Genomic DNA, 27726 nt, shown 5'->3' on the forward strand with positions numbered 1-27726 from the left:
TAGTCAACATATAATGAATTTACAATTCTCAAAAATGCTTTAAAAATAATTAGCTATCAACAGGGTTAATGTAAATGCAGAAACACATTGTTTCTCCAATTAACACTGTATGTACAGCTTCCTAAGAGCTTAACTATCACTCAGAAAATGATTGCGCTAGATATAAATCTTTGAAAAAAGATAGCATGATTTCAGCATAGCCTTAATCTCATAATTCAACACATAATTACAAAGCTCCCGCTTTAGAGGAAGAGCAACGCGATAGGTAAGGCAGAACTCCTTGAATAACCATAATCTACCCAATATAGCAAGGTTTGGATGGCTCAAGGCACACTAAGGCGATAGGGTCCTAGATCCTACAAGAATACTGCAAGCATTAGACGTGCACTACATCAAAGTGTTCAATTTTTTGAATTAAAATTATGTCTCTAAAAAATGGTTAGATATTAATGCAGCATAGGGCTGTCAAACGTTTCGTGTCATGTTCATGTCAATACTAAACGGGTTGAAAAACCCTTGACCCAAACCTAACCCATTTATTAAACAGGTTGAAAACCCTTGACCCAAATCTAACCCGTTTATTAAACGGGTTACCCGGGTAACCTTTTAACCCACATAATATATAATAAATTAATTAATATTCAACAGAATAATTAAAAAGACATACATCATTAACAATACTACAAGAGCTTAAAGTTACTGATTTTGGCAAAAGATACTACAAGAATATAAAGCTAGTTGTTTTAGCAACCCAACCAATACATAAGAGTTGTCCCAAGTCCCAACCTTCAAAATGACAACTTCTAAAACATGCATCAGTACTTAATTTCATGGATTACATATATGATTAAGTTTGTTTAACTGTGCTTGCTGCTCCACTTCGAGTAACTGAGTACGGGTAAGCCTATCTAGAATCCTCTAAAGTGGAAAAGTGAAATGTAAAAAAGTTTAAAAAAAAAATAAAATTATTTGACCGCCAAATTAAACCGCCAAACAATTACCAAAATTAAAGAATAGCGCCAATGCTTTCTACAAAACCAGTACAATACAAGTTTATAATAAAAAAATCAGGTATCTTTTACTACTTAATAATCGGGTTAAGCGTGTTGGGTTTGTGTCGGTTCGTGTCGACCCAATTATTTAAACGGGTCGAGAATTCTTGTCCCAAACCCGCTAATTTCGTGTCGGGTTGTCGTGTTGTGTTAGCTTTTGACAGCCCTAATGCAGCTATTGTGCCTTTTTGAGTGCCTCATCAAATATGCCTAGCCCAGGGGCTGCAGCAGCTTAAGCTTAAGAGGGAACATGAAGTATAGTGCTTTCGAAATCATCTAATCGTGAATTATTCTTTCCTACAGCCAACAGGACCTCTTTTATGTACAAGGAATAATTATCAAAGATTGCACATGTATAATAAATGAGCAGTAACAGTTAACTTTAAGTATATCAAAGGAACAAGCTTCAAACCTGAATACTATCTATTGCACCGAGAAGCAACAACTGGGTGATGCATTTACCCCTAATCGTTGTTAACAATAGGCTTTCCGCTTCGTCCTTTGTATCAAACTCTACTGTTTCGGGCAACTGATGTTGAACAGGTTCAAACCAAAAACAAAAATATGAGTTTACATAGAAATAGTAAGAAACTTGATAGTAAGAGAATCATGCGAATACAGTCAACCAACAGGTAACAATATATGTGCAACGTAATTGGGAGTAATCTAGCTGAAAAACTACAGCATAAACATGCAGTTTGCATAAAACCAAAGCATCTAATGAGGGAGCCATTTTAAATTGGAAAGATTTATAAAGCTCAAACTTGTTGAAGGAACCCTTATAAATGGACTCATAGGTTTTATAAAAAATAATAAATCTACTTGAACCCACATTCCATATAAAAGTCCTATGTTTTTAAGCCTCATAACTGTATCAAAGTGCTTGAATTACAGATCTAAGGTTTTCATTTCGGGTTCGTCACCATGAATGGCTCTTCTCAGCAAAGGAATAATGATGATTTTTTTTTCCTATTTTTGAAATTGGCCTGGATTAAAACTTTACTAAATCAAGAATTCTAGGACACTGGGAAAAAATACGTAGAGTGAGCTAGTGGGGTCGAGGAATTAAATCAAGATCGTTTTTGAATGCAGGGGTCATTTGGAAAGGATTTTCAACTAGATGTTCCACAAAAGTTGTTCAGTAAGATGCGTTTAAATTACACCACAACCTCGTCATAGACATTTATGTTTTAGCATGATTCAACTGATCACTAATGACATTATGCGTATTGATATTTGATACTTTCATCAGATATATAGATACCTTTAAACTTATATTTTAGCCACTATAAATATTAAAATAAAATAATAAAAAATAAAAAGGTACTATACCCTGTATTCGAGCATACTCTGAAATAAATGTTCCAAACAGTGAAGAAATAGAATTATTCCCAATTTGTCAAAACATGTTATTACTGCAATTGCAATTTTATTGTTATGATGTGGACCCCTGAAATTACAATCTAAGGATTTTTACAAACATCCAAATTCTTCTCAGATATTTGAGTTACATGATTACCTCTGTTTGAGACTGCACAGCAACATCAACTTCGTCGTATTTTGCCTTGGAAGTGAAGCTTCTGAGAAAACGATTTTCCATCACATTGCCCATTATTCTTTGACCAAAGCTCTGATTCCTCTGCTGATCCCCAGAATCAGTGGACTTCTGAGACGGTGATGGTAATCCTGCACAATATAAACTTTTAGCTTTACTTCACAGTCCATTGTGATTAACAAATTGCTATGAATGCTATCAACATGGAATTGGAAATTGACCTTCAGATACTTCCGAATGCAAGATAGAACCATTAGTGTCCCCTTTATCACCATCCATCTGTCTGCTATCCACAGACTCATGGCCAATGGAATTAACGGACACCCCATCACCTACATCAGTCTTCGAATCCCCCAGATGTTTAGGCGTATTTGATTGTTTGAAACCCAAATCATTGAGCAGTTCAAGTGGTTGTGTAGTGTATGAAGCATCTCTGTAGGTCAAAGAAAGCAATGACATAGCTTGAATTGAATCACAAAAAAAATAAAAAGAAACACACACACACGGAGAAAAGCAGGTACAAACCTTATACTTTTTAATAAAGTGTCCCAATCAGTATCACTGAACTGATGTCCGCCAACTTCAATGAGATGTACAAGTGCACCAAGTGCTATAGATACCACTGATTGGTCGGTCTTCTTGGCGCAATCCAGCAGTAAGCTAAGCAATGGTGGCAGCATAAAAGATACTTCCTAAATAATAGAAAAATTAATACTTTATTATGAAATAGACTTTCAATTACCAATTAATTTAATCAGCATGTAGTAAGCATACAAAATTAGAGAAAGTGCAAAATGGTGAGTGACATTCTAGAAGCAGAAAAAGAAAGAAAAGTGTAAACATAAACTAAAAGCAACATTCCAGCAGCCAGCCTCTGAAAGTCCAGCCAGCACACACACTCACACACACACACTGAGGTATTATTTTAGATTCTTAACAATAGTTTTAGCTTATTCTCGGTATTTCATCTAAAGCTTTATCTAGAACTGCTTTTATTTTTTGTCCATAGCAGCAAACAATCAGGACATCATTCACTATTAAACATAATTTAAGGTATGAAAGGATTAATTTTGGGAAATTCTACATGGTGGCCCTGTGATATTGCAATTTTTATTTGGTAAAGCAAATTCTTTTTTGGGTACTTTCTCAAGTGACCTTGTGATATTGAATACTTTGATGGCTAATTTTCTAAGAATAAACACTTAAATGACTAACCTACCCTTCTAGTTAAAATCTTCAACCACCACCCCATCCAAAAACAACACCACTACCTAGCCCCACCAGCCCACCCAACAGCACCATCTAACCTCACCAGTCAACCTAAACCACCCTGCTAGTGGCTTTCTTCCTACAGTCAATCTTCCATCATCTCCTAAAATTCAACCCGATTCAACTCTTCCATATCCTCCCCTTTCTCTTTCCTCATCTTCCAGTTCCAATTTGACTCGTCCCCAATTTTCTTCTCTTCAATTAATGCTCCCTTTATGCTTCAAATTATATTGCTAACTTGGTCCACTATTATTTGATTGGACAATATTTCAAGAAGTTCTCAATTCAATCCTCATTGTGAATGGTGTAATTTGGTTGAATTTATACAGAAAAAGCAAAACCCATAAACTACATGTATTCATGAACCAAGAACAAGTCCAAGTTTTCCATAAGATCTAAGCAGGAGCATCATTCTTTTAGTTTATTCATAAATAAATACTTAACTAGCTGTTTAATGAACTGATTCGGGGAGTGGGGAATGAATAATGCAGCAAGTATTTGATGCACCTAAATGGTATGCAATTGCAGCCCCTACAACCTCAAGATGAGATTGTGAATGATCTGAAGCAGCTTTATGAGCTTTGTGGTGGAGAAGGCTGTATAAGAGGAGGGGTTGGGTTTTGTAAATAGGGATGCATGACAATGTTGATCATATGAGGAAGAGGGGAATTTAGTACTTTGTAAATTAAGAGAAATGGAGGACAAAAAATAAAAGTTAGGGAGGTAGAGGAAGAATAAACATAGTGGGGATTGACTCTGGAGGATGATAGATGAAGACGAGAGTAAATGGGGAGGGTAGGTTAGTAAATTAATTCATTTGAGCACAAATTTGCCATTAAACAGCCAATTAGAGCATTCTAATGATAAAGGGGCATTTGAGAAAATCCACAAAATAAAAAGTGTGTACCACGTAGAAATTGCAATTTTAAGAGGCCACCATTTAGAATTTCCCATGAATCTTTTAGAGGATGACTATTAGACAGAAAATAAATTTTCTTGAGAAATCACAAGCCTAACATAAGTACATAACTGGTAAATTATCATAATCAATGACCATATCAGCATTAAAAAAATAAAAATAAAACCCCAGATATAGACCAAAGGTGATAAACTGGGAAGGTAATATACAGGCAGAAGATCAGGATTTTCCATCTGCTAGCTAGCAAGAAAAGTAAATGTAACTGCCAGCTACAATGAACTACAAATTCTAGGTAAAGAAATATGGAGGCGAATTGGACTAATTGGACTTTCAAATACATGACAGCAAGCATATTGTGCCTTTGGACTTGCTAAGTGACTAATTATGTTACAGCAGACAAAAAAATATGGAAACTTAAGAAATAATGAAATGCTAGGCTGGTCAAAGTGTGACCTATAAAGTTTCTGCAAAAAGACTGATATATATCAGAAACAAGAGAATCTTCAACGTGCTCAATAAAATGATTAAAATCAGATCTGATTTTCATTTTTGACCAAGACAATTAAGCTAGTTGTTTCACTAACAAAATCAATGTCTCATGATTACAAATATGGCAGGATAGATATTCCTAAAAAAAAAATAAAAGAAAAAAAAGGCAGGATAGTGGATAAAACAGGTCTTTAATAAGACTAAGGTTAGAAAGAAAATATCTCATCTTTAACATATGAATCTAAATTCAAGCAGGGTATTGTCCAAGGGAATCATGATGATCAAATTCAAATACAAAACTTGCGAGAGTTCAATCACACATAACGGAACAGCCTTAATATTGGTTCATGACTTTTACATGTTAAGACTTTAAGAGAGTAAAAAAAATCCATTAAAAGAACACACTTGGCATCAATGATGGAACACATTAATTCAGGGTATTCCATTTCCATGCCATACATGCTTTTTAAGAAAATCATGAGAGACAAATAAAAGAATAGCTAAGACGATTCATACCTTGTAAAAAGTGTTGAAAAGGTTACACAGCAGCTGGAGTGAGTGAATGCAGGTTTCATGGAGCCACTCATCATCAGAAGCAGTCTCCTTTCCAGCATGCCTTACATGATCAAAGATAGGAAAAAGGACTCGGCGAAAAATACTCTCCCAGAAAGATGGAGAGAACTTGCTACCCCTCTCATTCAATAGATCAAAAAGAACTTCTAGTGCACAATTTCTGACCTCAGCTCTTGGATCTGAAGTAAGATCTGATAAGCCAGCCAGCATTGGGAACCAGTAATGTTCAGTCACATCAAAACTTTCATCCGCATCAACATCAATAGGCTTTAGAGCACCGCCAGGCACAAGACCCTTACATATGACAAACCAGCCAGTCCAATTAGCTTAAAGTAAGGTAAGACATAATCACATAAATGAATAGTGCATGATACACCACTTCAGAATACAGTTACGCTAATGCAGACTGTCACATCTTATTATTGAAATCCTTTGAAAACGAGAAATGATATGTCCCCACAAGATCGAACTAGTCCAAACTTTAAATTACTTGAAATGGATGAACAGGGATGGAGAGAACCAAATTTACAAAATCCAGCCAATACTTTAATGAAGCTCCAAGATTGACATTTTACATAAAAAAAAATTCAGTGAGAAAAAATGAACCAAAGAGTAATAGGATTTACAGAAACTATGGATCAATGGCATAAAGAGTAATACTGGACATTTAGAGCTGTTGACAGCAATCGACAGAGAAGGAAAACAATAATGTTAGACAGCCGACAAATCCACATCACTAGTCAAAACAGATTGTGCGCAATGCTAAAGCAACTCTCATAAAAAAAATGTTGCATAGAAACGGAATCAGAAATCCAGAAACGGTGACACGGAGAAACATCTAATAAACGTGGAAAGCCATTTCTTATTTAGTAAGTTTATTTACAAATATAACGAACTTCTTTTTCTTTCATTGAAATAACGATAAAAAAATTCTCAGGTGGAGTATTCTTTGTAGGAAATTAATTTTTATAATTCTTTATAAAACTATGATGCCAAAACATAGGGTTGGATAGATAGAAAAAGGTTAAAAGAAGATATGTTCAGACTTCCTATATGCTTAAGATTTTACATGTGTACTATTTATGTGTAAATGCATATAATTCCCTACACATTGAAATTGACAGGATAGGTAACCCGTACACGATATATAATAGTTTCTCACAGTTGGAAACAAAAACATGAAAATTTTTTCTCATCTTTATCAGGAAATGAAACACTAGCAAATGATGACTGCAGATTGCAGACCTGCAGTTACCAAGAAAGATGGCCAGAAGCAGATAAGCTAAATCTCAGATGACCATACACAGAAAAGCAACTAAAAAATGCATGATTGCTGGTTATTGAGTAATATGAGTCAAACCTCTGCAAGTCGGTCTTCACAAATACGCAATAGTGCAATAGCCTTCAGACTTATGCGATGGGAGGTTTTATTGTTGGCAAACCCAATAAGACAGTTGACACAGTCCATAAAGCAATCCCCAACAACTTGATCAAAATGTTCTAAGATCACTGAAAGTCACATGAGTGTCAGATAACATCCAATTACATCTGATCAATTGAAGACCCAAAAAAAAGGTCAACAGCAATGCTCACCCTGCTCCACATTTTCAAATGCACTTTCAACAATGGGTTCAGATTCATCATCTGCAGCAGCAGTAAAAATCATAAAGACACTTCGCCAACCTGACTTTATGCTTCCCACCTTTGATTTTATCATCTGTGAAATACAGTCATAACTCATAATGTAAATTATAAAACATTAGAAGAATACTCAAATTTAAACCTGCCAAAACAGTAAATGCAACAGAGAGCAATTGAAAAGTCCACTTGGCAACCTGAACAATACAATCAACAATGAGCCTTCTCGTGGATTCACTTCTACTATTCCGCATAAGGACAACAAATGGCTTCAATATGTCATTTTGGAATGTAAAGTTGGCGAGCTCCTCACGTTCTAAGTACTTCATACCAAGTTGTCTTAGAGAATCAATAGCATACATTGCCACCTTCTCGTCATGATGACTTCCAGCAGAAATAAAGTGATTGGCAAGGACTGACCATATTCTAGCCCACACCTGAAATAATAATTTAAACATCAATCCCGCACCCAATCAGATACATCTTCATGAAATAAGCTTTTTGAATATCCTCTTAATCTGATAAAGTTCTGATATTTAATCATAACTCAAAATCAAAAGAGCACTTTGGAATGCCCACCAATGATATCACTACAAAAATAAGAAAACTCAAGCATGCATTCTATAGGGGGCAGAGAGAATACCATACGTATGCGGGCCATGTTGTAATAGCTTATTTCAACGAGTTTCTGTAAGCTAAAAACACGAGCTGGTGTTTGTTTTAGTTCTTCTGCAGATACGCCACAAAGGGCTGTAAAAAACTCAACTATCGCACTACTTGGCAACCTAACACTGTTCAAAAATACTTGCTCCGTAGGTTTTCCTGCCAATTCCCTAAGAGATTGAAGAAGTCCATCCCTAGATATTTGATTTGATCCAAGCATCACAGTTGCAGCTATAGCAGGATTTGAGGTGATATACTCTAGTCTAGAAATGCATTCCAGAACAGCATTCCATGTGTCCTCAAGAGAATCGGTATCAGACTCACATAATGCTAGCAAAGTCCGCAAAGCTTCAACATTTTTGCTCCGCATTTCCTTAGGTGCATGCAAGAATGTGAACCTGTAGGAAAAGATCAACCATACAAAACTGAAAAGCTTTGAAGAAATTCCAAACCAAATCAAAATACACTTTTGAGCTGGTAGTAAAAAGAGATAATTTAAACAAAATGACATCTGAAAGGTCCATCATCTATCAACAAAGTAAAAGTTTCCTCCATATACAATATGTTTTCCAACAATCAGAAGCAACAGTGTTAACAATATAAAGTTTCATCAGATGAACAGCATTTAAAATATCAATATCCACCTTCCAGCTCTTTAGTTTTATATGTATTGAAAGGAAAGATAAGTTATGGTCATGTAAGAGATTCTCAGAAGATGATATCAAAAATCACGAGAAAACATCTGAAAAAACATTTTCCAGGAAAACCCATAATCTGTATTCATAACGGATTCTGAAAACTCCCAGAAAACCAATAATCTGATTCATACAGGATACTTAAAACTGTTCTCAGAACATTGATTTGAGATCACGAAGAAACAACTGAAAGTAATAATGTAAAAAAAAAAATCGCCCATTTTAAAGGATGAATATCTACCCCGTCTGATTATGGAGGGTGTCATGTCTATCGGGGGAAGCTGAAGTGGTAATACTCGCAGCATCATCTACAGCAGGCTCCCCGCCATTAAAGAGAAACATTCAAAATATTCTCAGACTGATTTCAAGATTAAGAATAAATCCAAAGGCAACATTCACGGGAACCCTGTCTAAAAGTGAACAACTGCGGTAGTTCATGTTCTTTAAGTTGAAAATTCACACAAACACGAGGAAAGAAACAAAGAAAGAGATGTCTAATAGCCAAATGACAGTGATGCAATCAGGAAAAAGCTTAACATCTTATAGTAAGTATTATAGCTTGGCACTAGAAGTTACCTGACTAATGATGTTAAGAAGGCATAACGCATTGTATTCATTCCTAAGACATGAGTAATGTGAATTCCGGACTTAAATCCCTCCATGCATGCCAGAACCTTTGACTTATTATCTCCTTCCTCCATTATAACCGAAAATGCAGCAAGTAAAGGCCATCCTACAGCTTCAACCATGGGCCTTATGTGTTCAATTCTCTGTGAGGTATGGAAAACCCCCCTTTCTGCAGCCTTACTTCTGAATATGGCTTGCGTTTTCTTAACTATAGCAGCAGTCTCAGATTTTGATTCTGTTGAAGAACTCCTAGGAAGAGCCAGATTAAGGATGCTGACCAGGCGCCCTCTATCTTCAGCTTCAGGTTTCTGTCTGCTATTCTTACCAATGCTAGACAGATCATCTTTCATTTTAATTTCTTCTTTTATAATAGAATCATATATCTCTTCTAAGAGCTCCTGAGGTGCAGTCTCTTCTGCATCTGTCATAGTATTCATACGTACAAAATCAGCCTTCGACATCTTGGTTGGCACCACAGGATTATGAGCATCTGTGTTCAGCATAATGACTGCATAGGCAAGAACATAAGCTGTATCCGCATTCTTAAATAAAGATGGATTGTCTGCACAATAGCTGTAAGGCACAGAGTTCAAAGATTGATTAAATAGCCAGCACAAGCAATACAGAAAGGCATTACAAAAGATTGAATAAAGGCTGATAGCAAGAGGGAAATATCACAGTAGACACAAATAGAAAAAAGAAATCACTTGGCCACAACATTTGTACAAAGTGACCATTTACATCCAAATCATAACCTTTTTGAATAGATAAAATTTTAAAATAAATAAATAAATATATATATATATACACACACACACACACTCCCTCCGTCCCATAATATAGTTCCTGTTTTCCTATTTTGGAGATCCAAAATGTTGTTCCTATATCTATTTTTGGATAGTATGTAAAGTCCATTATACCCTCACTTTTTTAACTTTATTTATTGTACTTCCTAATTTACCCTTGAATTTTGCACATGCTTTGTACTTTTTTCCACTTTCTCTCTATAACTTTTGTCTATAATTGTACTTTTCACTTTTATCAAATGTAATTCATCCACTTTCACCTCCTATTTCTTAAATACCGTGAAAAAACACAAACAAGAACTATATTATGGGACGGAGGGAGTATTTTATATATATATATATATATATATATATATATATATATATATATATATATATATATATATATATATATATATAGCAATGAGTTTATACAGCAATGGGAAAAGCCCCAAATAAAACGAGCTGACAAGCTAGACAATCCCACGCAAACATTTTAATACATCCCTCCATCAAATAAAAACTTTCACCTTTCCAAAGGAAGTGGTAGACTTAAGAAGGAAGATCAAAGGGTTAACTGTTAAAATGTGTTAACACATTCAAGAAAATGGACATTAAGGAAGTAATATGAAATCCTATGGTGACTCTTAGAATGGCAGATTTTGAATAAGGTTCTCCTACAAGAAGGACAAAGTATAAATTTCTATATATGTTACTACATTCCTGATAGCTTGTCCACTTGACAAATTTTCCAATCAAATCCTATGGTGACTCTTAGAATGACATTGGTTTGATATTGAAGAAGGTTCTTCTACAAGAGGGACAAAGTATAAATTTCTATATATTACCTCCGTTTCATATTATTTGCAACAATTAGACACTTTGCACTCACAAATTGTTGCAAATAATATGAAACGGAGGTAGTATGTTACTACATTCCTAAATGCTTGTGCACTTAAACAAAATTTCCGTACTTCCTCCATTTTTGTTCTACTTGTAACACTTTTCCCTGTGCACTAATAATATACTCCACTTTGACTAGCTTTGATAATTTATTGTGAAAAATATAGCCATGTAGGGTCTAATTAGATCGACTTGATCAATATTTTCATAATACCAATTTTTTATTATTTTTACTTATGGGTCATTAAAGATGTTAGTACTCCCTCCATTTTTTAATAAGTGTTCCACTTCCTTTTCTAGCCGTTTTTTATAAGTGCTCCATTTCTATTTTGGGAAGTTGTAACAATATTTTAATACTTTCTTCCCCACTAATGGTCCCCTCCCCCCCCCCCCCAATCAATCAATCAAAGCCTTAATCCCATAAGTGGGGTCGGCTACATAAACCAAATTTGATTATTTCCATGTAATCATCGACAAAGATCCTCCTCCTCCATCCCTTACTATCCAATGCCTCATCCTCTTGCAAATACAAATACTTCATATCTTTCCTAACTCCTTCCAACCAAGTCATTTTCGGTCTCCCTCTCCCTCGTTTAACCCCTCCATGGTCCCACCCTTCCACTCTTTGTACCGATGCACCCTCGGGTCTCCGTCTTACATGCCCAAACCAACACAGACGATTTTCTCTTAATTGTTTGCAATGCCTGCCACACCTACCTACTTACGAATAACCTCGTTTCTAATTCTATCTCTTAGAGTGTTCCCGCACATCCACCTTAACATTCGCATTTCCGTAACCTCCATCTTTTTAATGTGCTCCTTCTTAGAAGCCTAACATTCTATACCATAGAGCAACACTGGTCTTATGGTTCCCCCCCCCCCCATTTAACTCTCTCTCTCTCTCTCTCTCCACAATAACCCACTAATATTTTTTCCAAAATTTTTTTTTTTACATTTTGATACTTTTTCTACTAAAACTTTGTGAAAGTCAAAGCAGAGCATTTATTAAATAACGAAGTGAGTAATTGAAAGTGCATTGGCAAGCATGAAATGAGAAGTGCTGCATATAAAAATAATTATGTAAAACAGAAATACTTTATATCAGGTGTCTCTTAGAATGCCAACACAGCATTACTTGTTAAAAAACTTACGCAAATATAAAACAACTTTGATTACCAATGCAATGACTAACTACTACATAATCTTCATGCATAACCTTATAAACACTTATAGGAATGGAATAATTAGAAGGCTAAGAGGCCATTACAGGTCAGCACCCAAAACAATAAAGCCATAATTTAATGTACTTGAGCCTTTAACCCTAAGGCAGAAGATTAAGTCCCCATAACCAAGTAAAGGTACATCATGAACATGAAACTGCATTTTGGGAGATCACAAAATCTGTACTATACATCAATAACCATTCCTAACAAACTCATATTCCACGTGGCACTCTCCTCATTACATAAGTCTTTCATTTCATGTAACTTAAAACATAGATTTTGCAAGATTTGAACCTGTAACCTCAAGTCTTCAACTTCAAACACTAAACTGTTAACCACTAAGCTATAATGTTAACTTTTCAAATAAAATAGAAATACATGAAAAAATAACTGTAAAAAATTGATTATGATATTCGTGAAGTAACCTAGACATTGCTTAGGCCTAAAAATTAGTTGAAACATGATTATAAGGGAATTATTCAGAAAGAAAAGCTAAAAGTGAACTAGTACGTCGCTTGAATGGGATTCATTTTATTTAGCTAGGTAAAAAATAAAAAATTAAAAAAAAATTAAAAAAAAACACCAGTCTATCATAGCTAGCATTCACCAGAAACTCCATATTTGGGATAATCAAAATAGAAAACAGCTACAAATACCCACCGTTCAGCAAATTTTTCCATAATACGGTCAATCTTTTGAGCTTCTCCAGGAAGTCTAAATCCATTAAGAAATTCTCTTATCGCAGTACCAAAAGGCATTCCCGAAAAATTCATGGAATCAACGTAAGCATGCATAACAGACAGAGGGAATTCCTCATGTTGGCCTAAGTAATCACCAATCATAGCCTACAAAATGGAGAGCATCATTAACATTCTAAATTCCACACTTATACAGACTATGTTCAAAAGTGCTAACTATTTTACCTTGTTTAAGTTGGATGTATTTTTCAAAAATTCTGCAACAGAAATAGGTGTATTCTCCACCAGCTTGTTAGATATTAGATACTCCACACCCTTGCTGGGCTGCCTATTGAACTGAAGCGGCAGAAATAAAAAGCCAGACATTAGTGATGAATATCATAATATAGACCTTGTTTTAGGTTCCAAAATGTTGTGCCTGTTTCTAATATTTCTATTTACCATACTACGCCAACTTATTTTTAACTTTCCCATACAAAATACCATACATCCAAAGCATAATTAAATGTCACTATTTACATTGTGTTTGGATATATAATTGGGAAGGTAAAGAGGGAGGGAGAAGGAGTGGGGAGGGGAGGGAAGAATGATGAGTTTTTCTTCCAAATCTCCCCATTGTTGGAGAGATCAATTTCTTTCAGTTTAATTCCTCCAATTCCCTTCCTTATTTGTTATCCAAATGAAAGATAATACATCCGCTCATTCTCCTTCCCTTCCTTTCCCTCCATTTCCTTCAATCCAAACAAAATGTTACTTTTAGTACCTTTCCTGCATAAAATATCCCGTTTAAGAATATTACACACTCCCTCTTATACCCTTAATTCCCGTGAAAAATGGGAAATGGGATGGAGGGAGTACATCACTAATAAATCCCATTACCAGAAGTCCAGAACCAGCTTGCATTTTCACATATTCTGCTCACGGTCAAATATTCTTGCCCTCATAAGTTATTGCAAAGATCTATATTAATGCATAACATACGTGAAAAATAAGCCAAAGTCCGTTTAAGATTCTGATTCTTGAGACAGCAACTTACAGACCGATAACCAGTTCTCAGATCTTACCAGGGATATTGCTGCTTCCACGGTGGATTTATGAGCCTTTGCCTTCTCAATATCACTAGAAAAGTCCTCTTTATTTTCTATTCTGACCGAATCTTTGCCAGAAATCTCATCATCAGGGGAATTCCGCTTTTCTGATTCTTTAAGTAACTTCTCCCAATCAACCAACGATTTAATTACATTTACAAGGCACTGCAATGAAAGTAAACCTGAAGGTATGAGACTCCGAAAAACAAAGGAATGTCAAAACCACTTGTTGGCACACCAGATAATCAAGTTCTTCTGTGTAACAAAGCATGTGCAAGATATGGATTCCAAATATTCTTAACAGTATAAATGGTAATTAAATGTCCGAAAGACTGCCTCGATTGATAGTTGTAGAGCAACGAAATTTCAAAAGAGTTGCAAAAGGCTGACTTTTCAAAATCACAAATCCCACCAAGTTATTCTTATTTCTTGTTTGTAGAGAAACAATTCTAATCCATGCCTGGTCAGACAGGGATAGCATAAAAAGAATGGCTGGTCAGACAAGGATAGCATAAAGTTTACCCAATCGTTTAACAAATCACCCTGTTCCCTGGTCAACATGTTTAACTTAAGTATCATTTGCAACATTAATAGCATAAGGAAAGCATTTTATTTTCATCAGCAATTGGTATAGCTCCAAATTTTTTATACAACGGAAATGTAAATACTCAATTGCAGAGAAAAGATACATAAATAAAACCAAGAAGATAGACAGCATGGCATAACTTGACAAAAAAAAAAAAAAAAAAAAAAAGGTTGAGCATACAAGGAAATGACAAATGAATCTAAAAAAAGCAAATCTGATGCCTTGTAAGAAAATACAAGGCATTACAAAGGTTAGATGGAAAACCAACTTAACCAAGTACAAACTATTCACCTGCAGTGAAGAGCCCTTGACTGATGCATTTTGAGAAGCAGCAACAGAATTTGGATCTGATGCTTGAGTCCCTTGAGATATTTTTGACAAAGTTGTGACCTAAATTTAGTAATAAAAAATAGTCAGGAGGAAGGAATGATGTCAAATAAGCAATAAAAAAATTACCAACTAAAAAGTAGACCAAAGCTAATACCATGCGTTCAAAAAGGTTTGGTGCATCAAGGTCACAATCATAATTAACATATATGTCCACAAGCATCTGTGGATCCTTGCACACCTTTTCAAGCATCCTACAAAACTCTTCCTTGTGAGACACCCATGGAAATGAGAGCCAGTGCCAATAAGAAAACAACATCGTGGATGACAGATGAAATACCAAACGAATTTCACATATAAAGCCCTTACCTAAGTACACTTAACCTCTGGTTAGGTGGACATTCTGCATTATCCAAGAACCTTAGCACTAACAAGGGAAAGAAGATCCCTATCTCACCCTGGAAGAGAAAAGCAAAGAATTCAGGTGGAAATCATGGAAACGAACACTTTAAGCTGAAGTAACAATAATAGTACCTTAAGACTCTCTCTAAACCGTAACAATAATACCGCAAATATTCCGGCTGCATGCTATCAAACAAACAAAAGACTCGTTAATTTTGATTAACAGTGATACAACCATTAGCCTCATTTTACTTGCTCATTTGACCAATTTTTGTGAGCGCTTTATGGTCAAAATGGAGCAAGTAAAATGAGACTAAGAGAGTACTCATAATATCAACATAGGATCAGAAAAAAGGCATGTAGATAAACCTGGAAGATAACAGGGGATGATGAGACACATGCCCGCAACAAAGTATAGGAAAGATATGCTTTCACTGAGTCAATGAAATGGAAGTTTTTAGTAAATGCATGGCTGACACCTTCCAGTAACCCCTGCAACCAAAATTAATACTTAAAACTGAATAATGTGTATAAATGCACAAATACATAGAGAGAAAGAGAGAGAGAGAGAGAGAGAGAGAGAGAGAGAGAGAGGTTTTAACAGAACAAGATTGAAGAACAATCCAAAAAGATAAAACTACTAGGGTAGGGTATCCCCAAAACACTTCAATAGTCAACCAGACACTTCAATTATCTTGAACCACATTCTTGTAGAATACGAAATATATTTATACCAAAAAAAAGGGGGAAGAAGAGAAAGTCATGAGTTATAAGCTTATAAAAGTACTTAAGTTCAGAATTTTAACAAGAATTAGCATACTAATTAACTGAATTGTGCAGATATGTTTGTACAAGAAACGTACAGGCAAAAGTAGTATTAAACCAGGAATGTGTATCGAGAATGTTGTGTCCTCCCACCCATGTCAAAATTTAGGACGGCGCTTTCATGTCTAAATTTTGATCCCTAACGTATACTGACACTTTTTCATGTCCAAAACCAACATAGGAACCCATGTCTGAACATCAAACAATCATCAAAAGCCTTGGATACATCTGACTACAATGAAAATCTTATTGATAAGTTTGGTATGTTGGCTTTATCTTTTAAAAATGGTCTCTCCACCTATCCATAGGAGCAAACTTGTGCACACCAATACCTCTCTAGAGCACACCAAAGCATTTGGTTTATTGTGGTTGTAGCTTATTGTAATTATAGCAATCGTTAGCTATCTTTGTTGAAGAGGTTTGGTCATATCTTCTGAAGGGTCTACATCAGGATGATTTTAGTGTAATTAACCTCCTTAAATTCAAGCAATAAGACCAGGTGATATCCCTTGTGAAGATTAAACATAGTTGCAGACAATTTGTATGTTGTAGCTGTTGGAGTCTGATCAGTAGGGGTTGGGCAAAGTTGCAAAGAAAAGCTTTGGAGACAATTAGACAATGGGAACATTAATTTCTAGAAAACACCTTTTCTGCAGTTGTTTTGCCTATTAATTACTAAAAGTGATAAGTGATTGATGAAAACTAATTTACTCTCGTAGATACATCCTCTTCGCACTTGATATTGGAGTACCTGTCTTGATAAGTAATAAGGGAAAGGGAATTTCAATTCTCACTACATTAACGACCTAGTCAAAATATTCAAGGCCTAGTTCCCAACACAAGCACAAGGTTCTTACCATGTAAAATCTGCAAAATGTCAACTCTAACTATAATTGCAAACATAATGATGTTTATCATATAAAACAACATAACATCATGGTCTTTTGTATTGACGGAAAATAAAATATACACTAAAGAACAAATTCAACTTTTCATATAGAAATTTTTTCCACAATCACTAGTGTCCCCTGAGCGAAGTATAATACAAAATGTGCACTTTTGAACTAGTATAGAAAACCTAGGTTAATATATGGTGTCTCCATACCCTTTCCACAATCAGGTAACACTGCATTGGATTGAACAAGCATCCAAGGAAATCAATGCTTCATATACAGCACCACTTATGCCTCCAATGCCCCTTAGGACAATGGATTCAAATCCAATAACATCCAAACAAATAGTTATATGCAACTAACTTTTACATTACATAGCCAGCCAAAAAATAATCCAAAAACCAGACCATTACTTTTAATTGGTGCGAAATTACAAAACATAGAACTGGAGATTGATAATAACCTGCAGAAGCTCTAGGGACAAAATGCGTGTCTTTGTAGCAATTTCATCATTGTCTTCCTTCATACCCATCTGAAGACAGTTATAAAATTAGTGACTAACCTGGGAATATGCAGAATTCAAAACAGTTTGTAAAATACTAACCTTGCAAAGGGTGCGGAATAGCAAAAGGGCATCACGATGCCCAATACTCATGCTCTCGAGATCCATACCACTTTTGCATTAAAAGAATGGCATCAAGTTACCATCACAAAATAATTCTTAGCAAATTAAACAGACACAACTTCAACAGAAAAATAGCTCAGAGCTGCATACTGTTTTGTCTTATTCCCATCTTCAAGATGCACTGCCTTGTCAAGCATAGCCTCTAAACCCTATAAAACCAATCCAACTTCAGTTAATATCCAGAAAGTGTGGACAACAGACCCTCTGTATATGGTACAATATGTTCTCTAAAGGAGAGGACAGCAAGATAATAATTTAAGATTAGCTACAAAAAGTGAAATATGTCATAATTTTTCCAGTAACCACCTTTATATCAGCACCACCAGCAAGATTTTGGAGTTCCTCTACAGATGCAATAGATTCGTCTTTAACTAGGTTTTGAGAAAGTGCATCTCCTAGTGTCATCTCTTTCTCACTTTGGTCATCCACAGAGGAGGCTTCTCCACTTTTTTGTGAACTACTAGTAGATTTATCTTCTGAATGTGTATCAGAAGAGGTTGGGCTACGATCTTGAATCTCCTTAGAGACATTATTGATACTCTGAAATTTTTTTAAAATAACATAATTATTGTGCTCCCGCATTCACTTTAAGAATAAACAAAAAAAAGTAGATCAATACCGTATTTCCTACCGAATCAGACTCCATTCTACGAAATATGATGTTGATCATTTGGGTCAACATTGCCTTTGACGTTGCTTGATTAACAGGGCTTTTGCTGCCATCACAGTAGTTTCATGTCATCTCCAAATTAAAATAAAAGCTTAAGTGTGAACAAAATAATAGGCTAGCAGCTGAGTGGTCAGAAGCTAATTTAACAAAAGTTTGAAACTCCACCGGGAGATAAGACCGGCAACTATTTTCATTAGCAAAATTTATGGCACTGTACATAAGATATGTAATACCCGTAAATTTTGTGATTTTATAAATTTTATTTTTCTATATAAGTTACAATTTAATTTATTATTTTATTAAATTATAAAACCTATTTTAAGTCTAGTAGGATTCTTTTTATAAGATATTATTTAAAAAGCTCGTAACCCTAATTATATTAGGTATTATGTGCAGCTTTTATTAAATCCCTGGAATTTCACTTCTTTTTCTTCAATTCATTGCTTTTCCTTCCTGTGTGTTTTCATCATCAAAATCAAATCACTTTGCTAGTCATGATAGCCCATTATGCGTATAATCCCTCATCATCATCACCTTGATCTTGATTTGTATTCTTTTGATAATCATATGTTAATTATCATATATACTCCTGTAACTCGCCTAACACACCAACCAACCATATTTTGTGGTAACCTTATGGCGTGAGCTCTCACCCATCTCTTGCTTGTTTCACGCATTATCAATATATAGTACCATTATTGGTAATAAGGTAATCACACTATCAATCTTTTGGAGTCGTATGTTTATATTTTTGTCTAGTAATCACACTATCGATCTTTTGGAGTTGCTTGATTATAATGTGATTGTATTAAATTATTAGAATTGTTTTATTATAATTTGTTTATTGATTGTACTTTGTATTATTATTATGTGTAAATTTTATAATTGTAATTAGTGTGATCAAGTTTGTATATGTATATGATAGATTATTGGTATTATATGATTTGATTGGATATGAGTATCGTATTACTTTTATCGTTTGTGATTGATTATTTCTAGGGTTTTAATGTTGCTGTTCTAGGGAGTATTGTTTTGAGGTTTAGGGTTACTAATGCGGAGTATTATTTTTGAGTTGAGATTTGATTATATTTGGGTATTAGAATTATTTCCATGTAAGGGTTAAGAAGTTTTATGAATCGAATTGTTATGGTATTTGAGAACCTGTGCCATTATTGAGATATTATTTATTAGTTTGTGAATGACTATTTGATCGAAATATGAGATCAAAAGATTGAGAATTATTATTTTGTTCTTGGTTTGAGGCTCGACGTTATATATCTTAGTCCTTGACATGTTGGTAAGAAGATGATAATCATGAGTTAAGAATGAGGTACAATCTTTATTTAAATATTCTTCTATGGTCCCCTACAATGGGATTTGGCTCGTATGTGGTCTCGTTGAAGGTGTTTTCAGGTTATTGAGAGTATTCAAGTTTTTATACTTATTGGTTTATTTATTCGAATTACCCATGTTCAAGGCTAAGTATAAAACAAAGAGCATGGCACACTTATCGGTTATGAGTTAATTGAGCGAAGGATTGTATTATTGTTCAAGGTTAAGTTGATAAAGGTTATTTTCAGAGTATAATGTGTAATGTAGTTTTGAACTACATTGTTTAATTGATCTAGTAATGTTAATTATTATATTATTATTTGTATTATGATATGTGGTGATTACTGCTGACGTGTGTGTTACTTTGTTGTGCTATTTGTGTTTGCGGCCACGTCTTTTTTCTTATGGTGCCCTACGACGATCTATTTTGGAATTTGTCCTTAATGGTGAGCAGTCAAGATCAAGTGATCGTAACTAAAGGAGCTCAAGTGTTTCGATTATTATGCTATAATGAGTTTGTAAAGTTGTATAAATAGCTCACTTATATTAATTGGGTTTTATTGGGATTTTGTAAGCCTTAACACTTGACAGGTTGCTGAGTGTGACGGTGATACCTCCGATTTAGGTGTATGCTTCCGCAATTTTATTCAAATCTTGTTTATTTTTCCTTTAATTCTTGTTTATTATTAGCTAGTAAATCGGGGGTGTTACAAGATAACACTTCAATACCCATATTCACAATTTTTTTATCTTTCTTACAGCTTTTATATGAAGGCAAAGTTCCAAAGTGGATGAAAGATTTTGTTTGATATGCTAGTTTGGGGGAAACAAACAAGGCTTTTTCTAGAGAGGAGACAGGGAATCAAAATATGCATTGTCATCGGGTGATGTTTTTGTGAAAGAGATTGCTAAGTGATTTGAGTTTGTTAGGCATTCACTACGCTGCTCCACTTACTGACATGATGTTATATGTGGTTACAAATTAAGTATATGAAATATAGATGGTGGATAGGGCATTAAAGTTTGTGGCAGGCTGCTTCATTTGCTACTCTGAGGACTGAGGATGCTTTGGTTTGGGAGAAACAACAGGATTTTTCATGGTCAGCAGTTTTCTATAGTTTCAAGTTCAAGGGGGTTTGAATGAAGTAATTAGCTTCGCTTAGGGCTCATGTTCATGGGTGTTACCTTGTGTGCCTCTATTTAATGCAATGCAAACAATCTGCCACCCAGAGAGAGTGCCAATGGGCATAGCATCCAAGGATTGAAGGCCGGTACAGATGGTTCGTTTATTACTCCTCAATGTCTCTCTTTCTAAACCATAAAAAAAAAAAAAAAAAAAAAAAAAAGCTACATGTGTGTGATTTCCTCTTTTTCTTCCTCACTACCTAAATACATTAAAATTTAAAACCAATATTTCAAAGTGATAAAGTTACCTGTTCAGAGCAATATTGTAACAAACTCTAATAACTCCCAGCAATGATTCCCCATGCACTGCATATGATGCAAATATTAGCAGACTAGGATGGATCATCAAGAAAGAGATAGGATAGTTTTTCCAAGCATCCTAGGTTGTAGAGGAATGACACCAAATGACCAAGACATAATACTAAACATTAAACACATAAAACTAAACCCCTTAAAGTACCATAGGTAATCACGCTAGTTCATAGTACTTATACATCAAGAAAAATCAATGGGAACAAAGAACTAATGCCAATGCCAAACCGAATAAAATTGATACATTTGACACCTATTCCTCACCTTTATTGTACTCCCTCCACTTTTCTTAGTTCTACTCATTTACTGTAGTTACGCAAACCAAGGACAAGGGGAAGTGGGGACCATGCATGAGGGTACTTTTGCTATAAAGAAGAGAGAGATGGAGAGAAAGAAAATTGGGCTCCACAAAGTAGGGTTTTATATAATAAAAAATGAATAAAAGGTTGTTATAAAAGGAATAAAGTAAAAGTGGGTAGAAAATGGATGAAAACAGAAAGTGAGTAGAACTTAGGAAATGGAGGAAGTACAATACTTTTACCATTAGAGAGAGAGAGAGAGAGAGAGAGGAAAGGTCATTGCATTTTGACTCTCCTCTATAGCACCCAATACTGAAAAAGATAATGTAAGTAGAAAGATTTTCTAACTTGCACTAAGCTACTGTCTAAACAATGGTATTCAACTCTTACCCTTAAGCCTTAGGAAATTAAAGTATTCTGAACAGTGCTTACTATACAGAATTAAATATTGGATTACTGATTATAACTTAATCAAGCTCTCTAGAGTAATATTCGAGACTGAGTTGACTTTTCAATATAGGTTTTCATAAACTGCATCTTTCCACATTTTCATTGAAAGACATACATTTGAACTGGAAATTTCTAAAGCATTAATTCTTTGTTTCTCATGTAGGGATTTCTTCTCTTACCCCTGTACATGTTTGTCTCTAACTAATGTAATTTAATTGTTTTAGCCAGTAGAAAAACAAAGAACTTGCTATACAAGATTCAAGCTAAACACTCATACCTCTAAACTTCGCAGATGCTACAGCTGTCAAGAGCACTTTCAATACTTGCAAAACAGTACTGTAAATACAGAGAAACCAAGTTAAGAAATTGTATTCACTTTAGAAAAAACAAGTATACCTAAATGTAAATGTTGCAAATTTTACATGCCTGTCCAAGGATGAATTATCAACGCAACTGCAAACTATGTTTAGGATGTCGGCAAACAGAGGCGCATTTTTTCCACTATCTATACCAGGATCACCCTCCAAATGGTCATAGGCAATCAGTTTCTGCTCCAAAACGAATTACGTAAGCAATGATATTGGCAAAATAAAAATCATGAGTAAATGATTTTTAACAAAGACTTAGAAGAGTTATCAAACTTTATATGAAAAAAACTTAAACGAACAACAAAAGTTTTAGCAAAGGGCTAATCCAGAAGCCAAAACCATGGGAACAATTAAGTTGGTTCAGTAAGTGAAATTTGAAAATAGGATACATACATGAAGACAATCTAATGCCAATTCTACAATTTTTATATTTTTTGTCTCAAACGCAAGTCGAAGTGGGTTTAGAACAAGCTCAGCTTCAGCTCCTTCTAAAGTCTGTCCTGCATTGGACAAGGCTGTTGCAATTGAAATATTCATCCGTGCTGATGTCTCAGCTTGTTGTTCCCCCTCCAAAGCTTGTCCATGAGATTCATCAGGCTTCACATTTTCATTGTCAACACCTTCGTCAGAACCATGTTCACTGCACGGAGATGAAATAGATAGATATATATATATATATATATATATATATATATATATATATATATATATATATATAAAATAAAATAAATAAATAAATAAATAAAATAAAATAAAAAACATTAGCAGTGCAATAGGAATCTAATATTAAAGATAGCACTTAACCTGACTGAATACAGCAGCGAGTATATTCCTAAAAGGTCAATACTAGAAAAGGCAAATAGTTACATCCTGTCAGGCTCAAATCAGTTCAAAGTGTCTTCTCCACCCCAAGGCCCCAGCTTTATATTAGGAAGAAATTAAAATTGGAAAGAATATCGTATCCACCACTACGAAATAATGAACCAAAAAAAAAAGTTGTTTCACGGCCCATGATGAAGAAACAATATTATACTCAACAGTCTAGAGTTTTAGACAGCCTTTCATATTAATTAGCATAAGATTGTTTAAACTATAGATTTCAGTCATTAATTTATTCATGACAATCTTGATCAAATAAGAACAATCAGTTAATAAGGTACCATAAGTCCAAATCTTTGCAGTGACCCTAAAATAATGGGTGCCAAGAGATATTGTGACATTTTCTCTATTTATGGCATCAACTAATACCTACAACAAAATTTTGCATGTTTGAAAAGCATGGAGAGGTTTCATGGTAAAAACGCTAAAGATGTGGTAGGTTGACACTAATAATCAGATAAAGTGCAAGAAACCAATAGGAAGTACCATGATTAGTCAACTTTTACTTCTCAATTCCAAAAAAAAAAAAAAAAAAAAAAAAAAAAAAAAAAAAAAAATACTCTTATGGATTTACTTCCATGTAAAGGGAGAGTCATTTTTTCATTAACTAGAAAATCCCTAGACTACAACATAGCTTCCTCAAAATATTTTGCATAAGAATTTTTTTTACTCACTCTACCAAGTACATTGTTCAAAGAGACCACAGTTTTCACCAAATTGTTCTCAGTCAAGGTTAAGGCTCAATGCTAGAAGTAAAACTCTTAAGTTCCACTAGTGAGCTACATTACTTCTCTAATCTATTATCACAATAATAGCATGAACAGCATCCCCAATGCCAGCAATATCCAAATCAACAAGTCGAAAATCCAACCAATTTACGAAAAACGAAGTTTGATTTGCCAACAATCATGCTTTCCAATTCATCAATATAATTGAATTTTTCAAAGATCAAACAATAACACAAGAATCCCAATATAGATCTAACCTCTTCGGAGCTTCGGCCGCGGCTGACGCTGGCACTGATTGAGCCTTGTCCTCCACATGGGTTTGCTGATTCCCTTCTTTAATCCCATCTACAAACACATCAAAACCCAACAATCCTATCATCAACAAAATCAAAAATCAACCAAAACCCATCAAAATTTAGCTAAAAAAACACCAACCCAGATAAGATTGAATTGCAGATTGAAGTGAAGTAAGCTTTTTGGCTGAACATTCCTTGAGCATAGACTCAAATGCCCGAGTCACAAACCCACCCGCAGCACCCGCCATTAATGGCAGCTGCGCAATTCAAAGATGGCTTGATTGATCTTCTTCCTTCTTAATCTCTTCCCAAAAATTGGGATGAAATGAAATTAGGGGAAAACCTCAGTTGAGATCAAAGGGTCAAAGAATCGAAAATGGAAGATCCGAGAAAAATGGGGTTTGAAGAATTCGAATGCAGCGGTTTTTTGGGTGGTTTCTGGTGAATTCCACCGTGGTATGGTGGTGATATAGTAGAAAGTCGTGAGTATGAAGATTCAAAGAGTGAGGAGAGAGAGAGAGAAATGGAGGTAATAGAGCTTAATTTTAGATTTAGTTGCAGATTAACTTTTTCAAAGAAAAAATTTAAATATTTTCAGAGCAACTTGGCATTCACATAATCGCACTTGCCTTTTTTTCCAATTTCAGGCAAGTGCAAGTATAAATGTACTCTGATTTTTTTATTTTTTTTTTAAGGGGTAAGAAAAAAGAAAATATTAGATACCCCTCCTTATGAGCGAAATTCCTAATGCATCAGATGAAATAATCTATAACCCTTATAAAAGCCCCAAGCACCAGGACTATTCACATTTTACTGTTCCTTATAAACAAGAAATTGACGCTTCTGCCCTTCCCTGCCCTTAGCACCCTTCTCTGATTGACCAGATTGCTGGGGGTGGTTCGGTCTTTTTGCTTTGACATTCCAGGTGCTCTCAGCGGGCTGACGAGTGGCTATTTCCTCATTTTCGTTGGCGTTCTTGGCACTCATCCTCTCTCTTTCGTTGCTGGTTTCTTTCCTGGTTAGTTATGTCTTCTTTCTTTGCCTTTGTTTTTAAAAAATTTTAGTTTTTCCCTTTCGTTTTTGTTTTTCTTTCTTAATCGTTCCTTTCTGATTTTGTATGGGTGTTGCAGCGGTTAGTTCGATGGCGTGGTTTCAAGGAGCTGGTGGTGGTGTATTTTTGGATCTGGTTGTTGCGTGCTGTAAGGTGTGCTGATTAAAATTTGTGCTTTACTTGGTTTAGATGGTGTTTAGTTTTGCTTGTGGTCTGATTTATAATGTAGTTTAGTTTGTGAGTGGAAAAGATTAGGTGTTGATAGGCCAAAAATTAAGCTAGCTAATAAATATTAAAATTGTGAACAAAAATTAATCTCCTATAAATTTCTTTTATAAATTTGTTAAAGATTGTGAACAAAAATTAATCTCTTATAAATTTGTCTTATGAATTTGTTAAAGATTAACTTGGCCTCATTAAGTATGCCAATAAAAATTTAGCTTCGGAGACTACAGTGAGAAGGGAAATTGGCTTTGGAAAGTACACTGGTCAAATACAGTATTTATACAGGGAATTGTCTGGTACTGTAGTGTGTAGCTATATGTATTTAAAAATTGATAGAGGGGTTTTAGTGTGTACTCATTGTCTTTTTTTTCTGAGGAGATAAAAACTACTTTGTTTTTTTAGCTAATAATAAAAATAAAATAGAATATATTTAATATGTCTAATTTGTTTATGATGTACTGGATCAATTTATATGGTGTGGCTTTTTTGGCTAAATAAAATATATTGGATATGTCCTTTGGTTTATTCTTTGCTTTCAATTTTTTTATTTATATTTATATGTACTGCATATTTGGTTTGCTTTGATTTATTATAGATTTCTGGCTTGCTTCTTCTTTATCCTGTGAGAGAAAAGGTTTGTTTGTGAAACCTTATTGGGGTAATTTGTTAGTTTGTAATTTTTTTTCATAAAAATGTAATGTGATGGGTGAAATTCCATATGGATCTCAATTGTACAGACATCATTGGATATTGACTTAATGAATCTTGAACTTTTATACTACATGATCACCTGGACATACATTGATGTACAATTACTGAGTTTACAGTTACGCACTTTTTATAGATAATTTAAAACAATTACTTGAAATTGGTTGTTTATGCATTTGTATTATTTCTGGAACCTTGGATTTGGTTAGATAGCTTATTTTTTTTCCCTGTGTTTTCTGTTTTCTCCTTTGTTTTGTTTTTTTTTCGATAAAAAAAATGAAAAAAAAAGAACAATTGTAGGTCTGTGCACTTGGAGCTGGATGTACTGTTAAAATTGCTTGCAGCTATTGTTGGTAAGTTTATTGAAATAATTTAGATTGGAATTTTATAAGGTGGCTTAGTTTTCTTAGATATGTTACCTTAGTTGTTGTAATTTGATTGTAGTTCTGGTTTACTGGATGTGTATGTTTTTAAAATTTTATTTTTGCCGGTTACAGGTTATGGCTATTCAGTCAAGCAAAATTGTCATTCCATTTCGACCTCTATTAGCTCAATTGGTTGATTGTTTAAATTTTCCTAAACCGGTTTATGGTTTCATAGATAAGGATAGGAATAATGCTTGTGTTCGTATTAAGACTGAATGTGGGAAGTCTGAATTCGTATTTTTCGGTGGGGAAGCTAATACAATTCAGGAGTCACAGGAGAGGGCAGCTCAAAAAGCTGTGCAGAAATTGATGAGCCAGTTTGGGGTACGGGTGAATGATTTTACATCCGATAAAGCAAGGATGTATCAGCTATGCAGTAAGCTTTTTAAGCATAAGGTTGTTGAGTTATGTTGTGAGAAAGGAATAGAGATGCCTGCTGCACAGAGGAATTTGGGAAAAAACCCATCCGATGATGTTGTCCATGTGACGATTGACTTTGTAGGCTTTTTAGGAGCTGTTGTTACAAGGACTGGAGCAGAAGTGAGTCCATTAGAGACTATTTGGGTTGAAAATTTGGGTTTCGTGTCTTGGCTAACAGTGTCTTGCCCACATAATGGAGTTGAAATGGAGTGCATATATAGTGATGCTTGTCTTGAGTTAACTGATGCAAAGCAAAAAGCTGCTAAAAGAGCTATTCATTACCTGGTGACTAAGTATAGCCTGGAGATCATTGATGCTAATTATGGTGCAGTTTCAGAGAAGCGTGTTGCTTGTAACGCTTTAAAGAGTAGGTTTTACCAATTAAAGGAGTACTTGGCTGCCAGAGAAGAAAACTTTGCTGATGATGAATGCTTGACTCCTACTTCTGAAAGGTTTCAGATACCTAAGGTTGGTTTACCTCTA

At 34.8% G+C, this 27726-nt stretch overlaps 1 protein-coding gene across 2 annotated transcripts in view; it reads right to left on the bottom strand.

The window, feature by feature from the left end:
• LOC145589627 (brefeldin A-inhibited guanine nucleotide-exchange protein 5-like) overlaps nt 1-25044 on the bottom strand; it is a 31587-nt gene extending 6543 nt beyond the window's left edge. The window contains exons 1-29 of one of the 2 annotated variants that reach the window (XM_081646288.1): nt 24554-25044; nt 24376-24463; nt 22905-23151; nt 22570-22691; nt 22421-22479; nt 21331-21388; nt 18527-18611; nt 18202-18435; nt 17986-18044; nt 17815-17884; nt 17674-17742; nt 15862-15984; nt 15625-15678; nt 15460-15548; nt 15248-15344; nt 15055-15153; nt 14154-14342; nt 13315-13425; nt 13052-13236; nt 9430-10053; nt 8139-8556; nt 7693-7932; nt 7451-7574; nt 7218-7366; nt 5801-6151; nt 3133-3299; nt 2829-3040; nt 2572-2738; nt 1465-1581 (exon numbers count right to left, since the gene is read on the bottom strand). In XM_081646288.1, the coding sequence (XP_081502414.1) occupies nt 1465-1581; nt 2572-2738; nt 2829-3040; nt 3133-3299; nt 5801-6151; nt 7218-7366; nt 7451-7574; nt 7693-7932; nt 8139-8556; nt 9430-10053; nt 13052-13236; nt 13315-13425; nt 14154-14342; nt 15055-15153; nt 15248-15344; nt 15460-15548; nt 15625-15678; nt 15862-15984; nt 17674-17742; nt 17815-17884; nt 17986-18044; nt 18202-18435; nt 18527-18611; nt 21331-21388; nt 22421-22479; nt 22570-22691; nt 22905-23151; nt 24376-24463; nt 24554-24662 (4716 nt within the window). In that variant the 5' untranslated portion in view covers nt 24663-25044. Of the gene's footprint in view, nt 1-1464; nt 1582-2571; nt 2739-2828; nt 3041-3132; nt 3300-5800; nt 6152-7217; nt 7367-7450; nt 7575-7692; nt 7933-8138; nt 8557-9429; nt 10054-13051; nt 13237-13314; nt 13426-14153; nt 14343-15054; nt 15154-15247; nt 15345-15459; nt 15549-15624; nt 15679-15861; nt 15985-17673; nt 17743-17814; nt 17885-17985; nt 18045-18201; nt 18436-18514; nt 18612-21330; nt 21389-22420; nt 22480-22569; nt 22692-22904; nt 23152-24375; nt 24464-24553 lie in introns of both variants that reach the window. The other variant, XM_081646287.1, reaches the window with a different exon arrangement.
• Between the last annotated feature and the right edge of the window lie 2682 nt (nt 25045-27726).

Source organism: Chenopodium album, chromosome 17 (assembly GCF_948465745.1).
Source record: "Chenopodium album chromosome 17, dcCheAlbu1.1, whole genome shotgun sequence".
NCBI classification, from domain to species: domain Eukaryota; kingdom Viridiplantae; phylum Streptophyta; class Magnoliopsida; order Caryophyllales; family Amaranthaceae; genus Chenopodium; species Chenopodium album.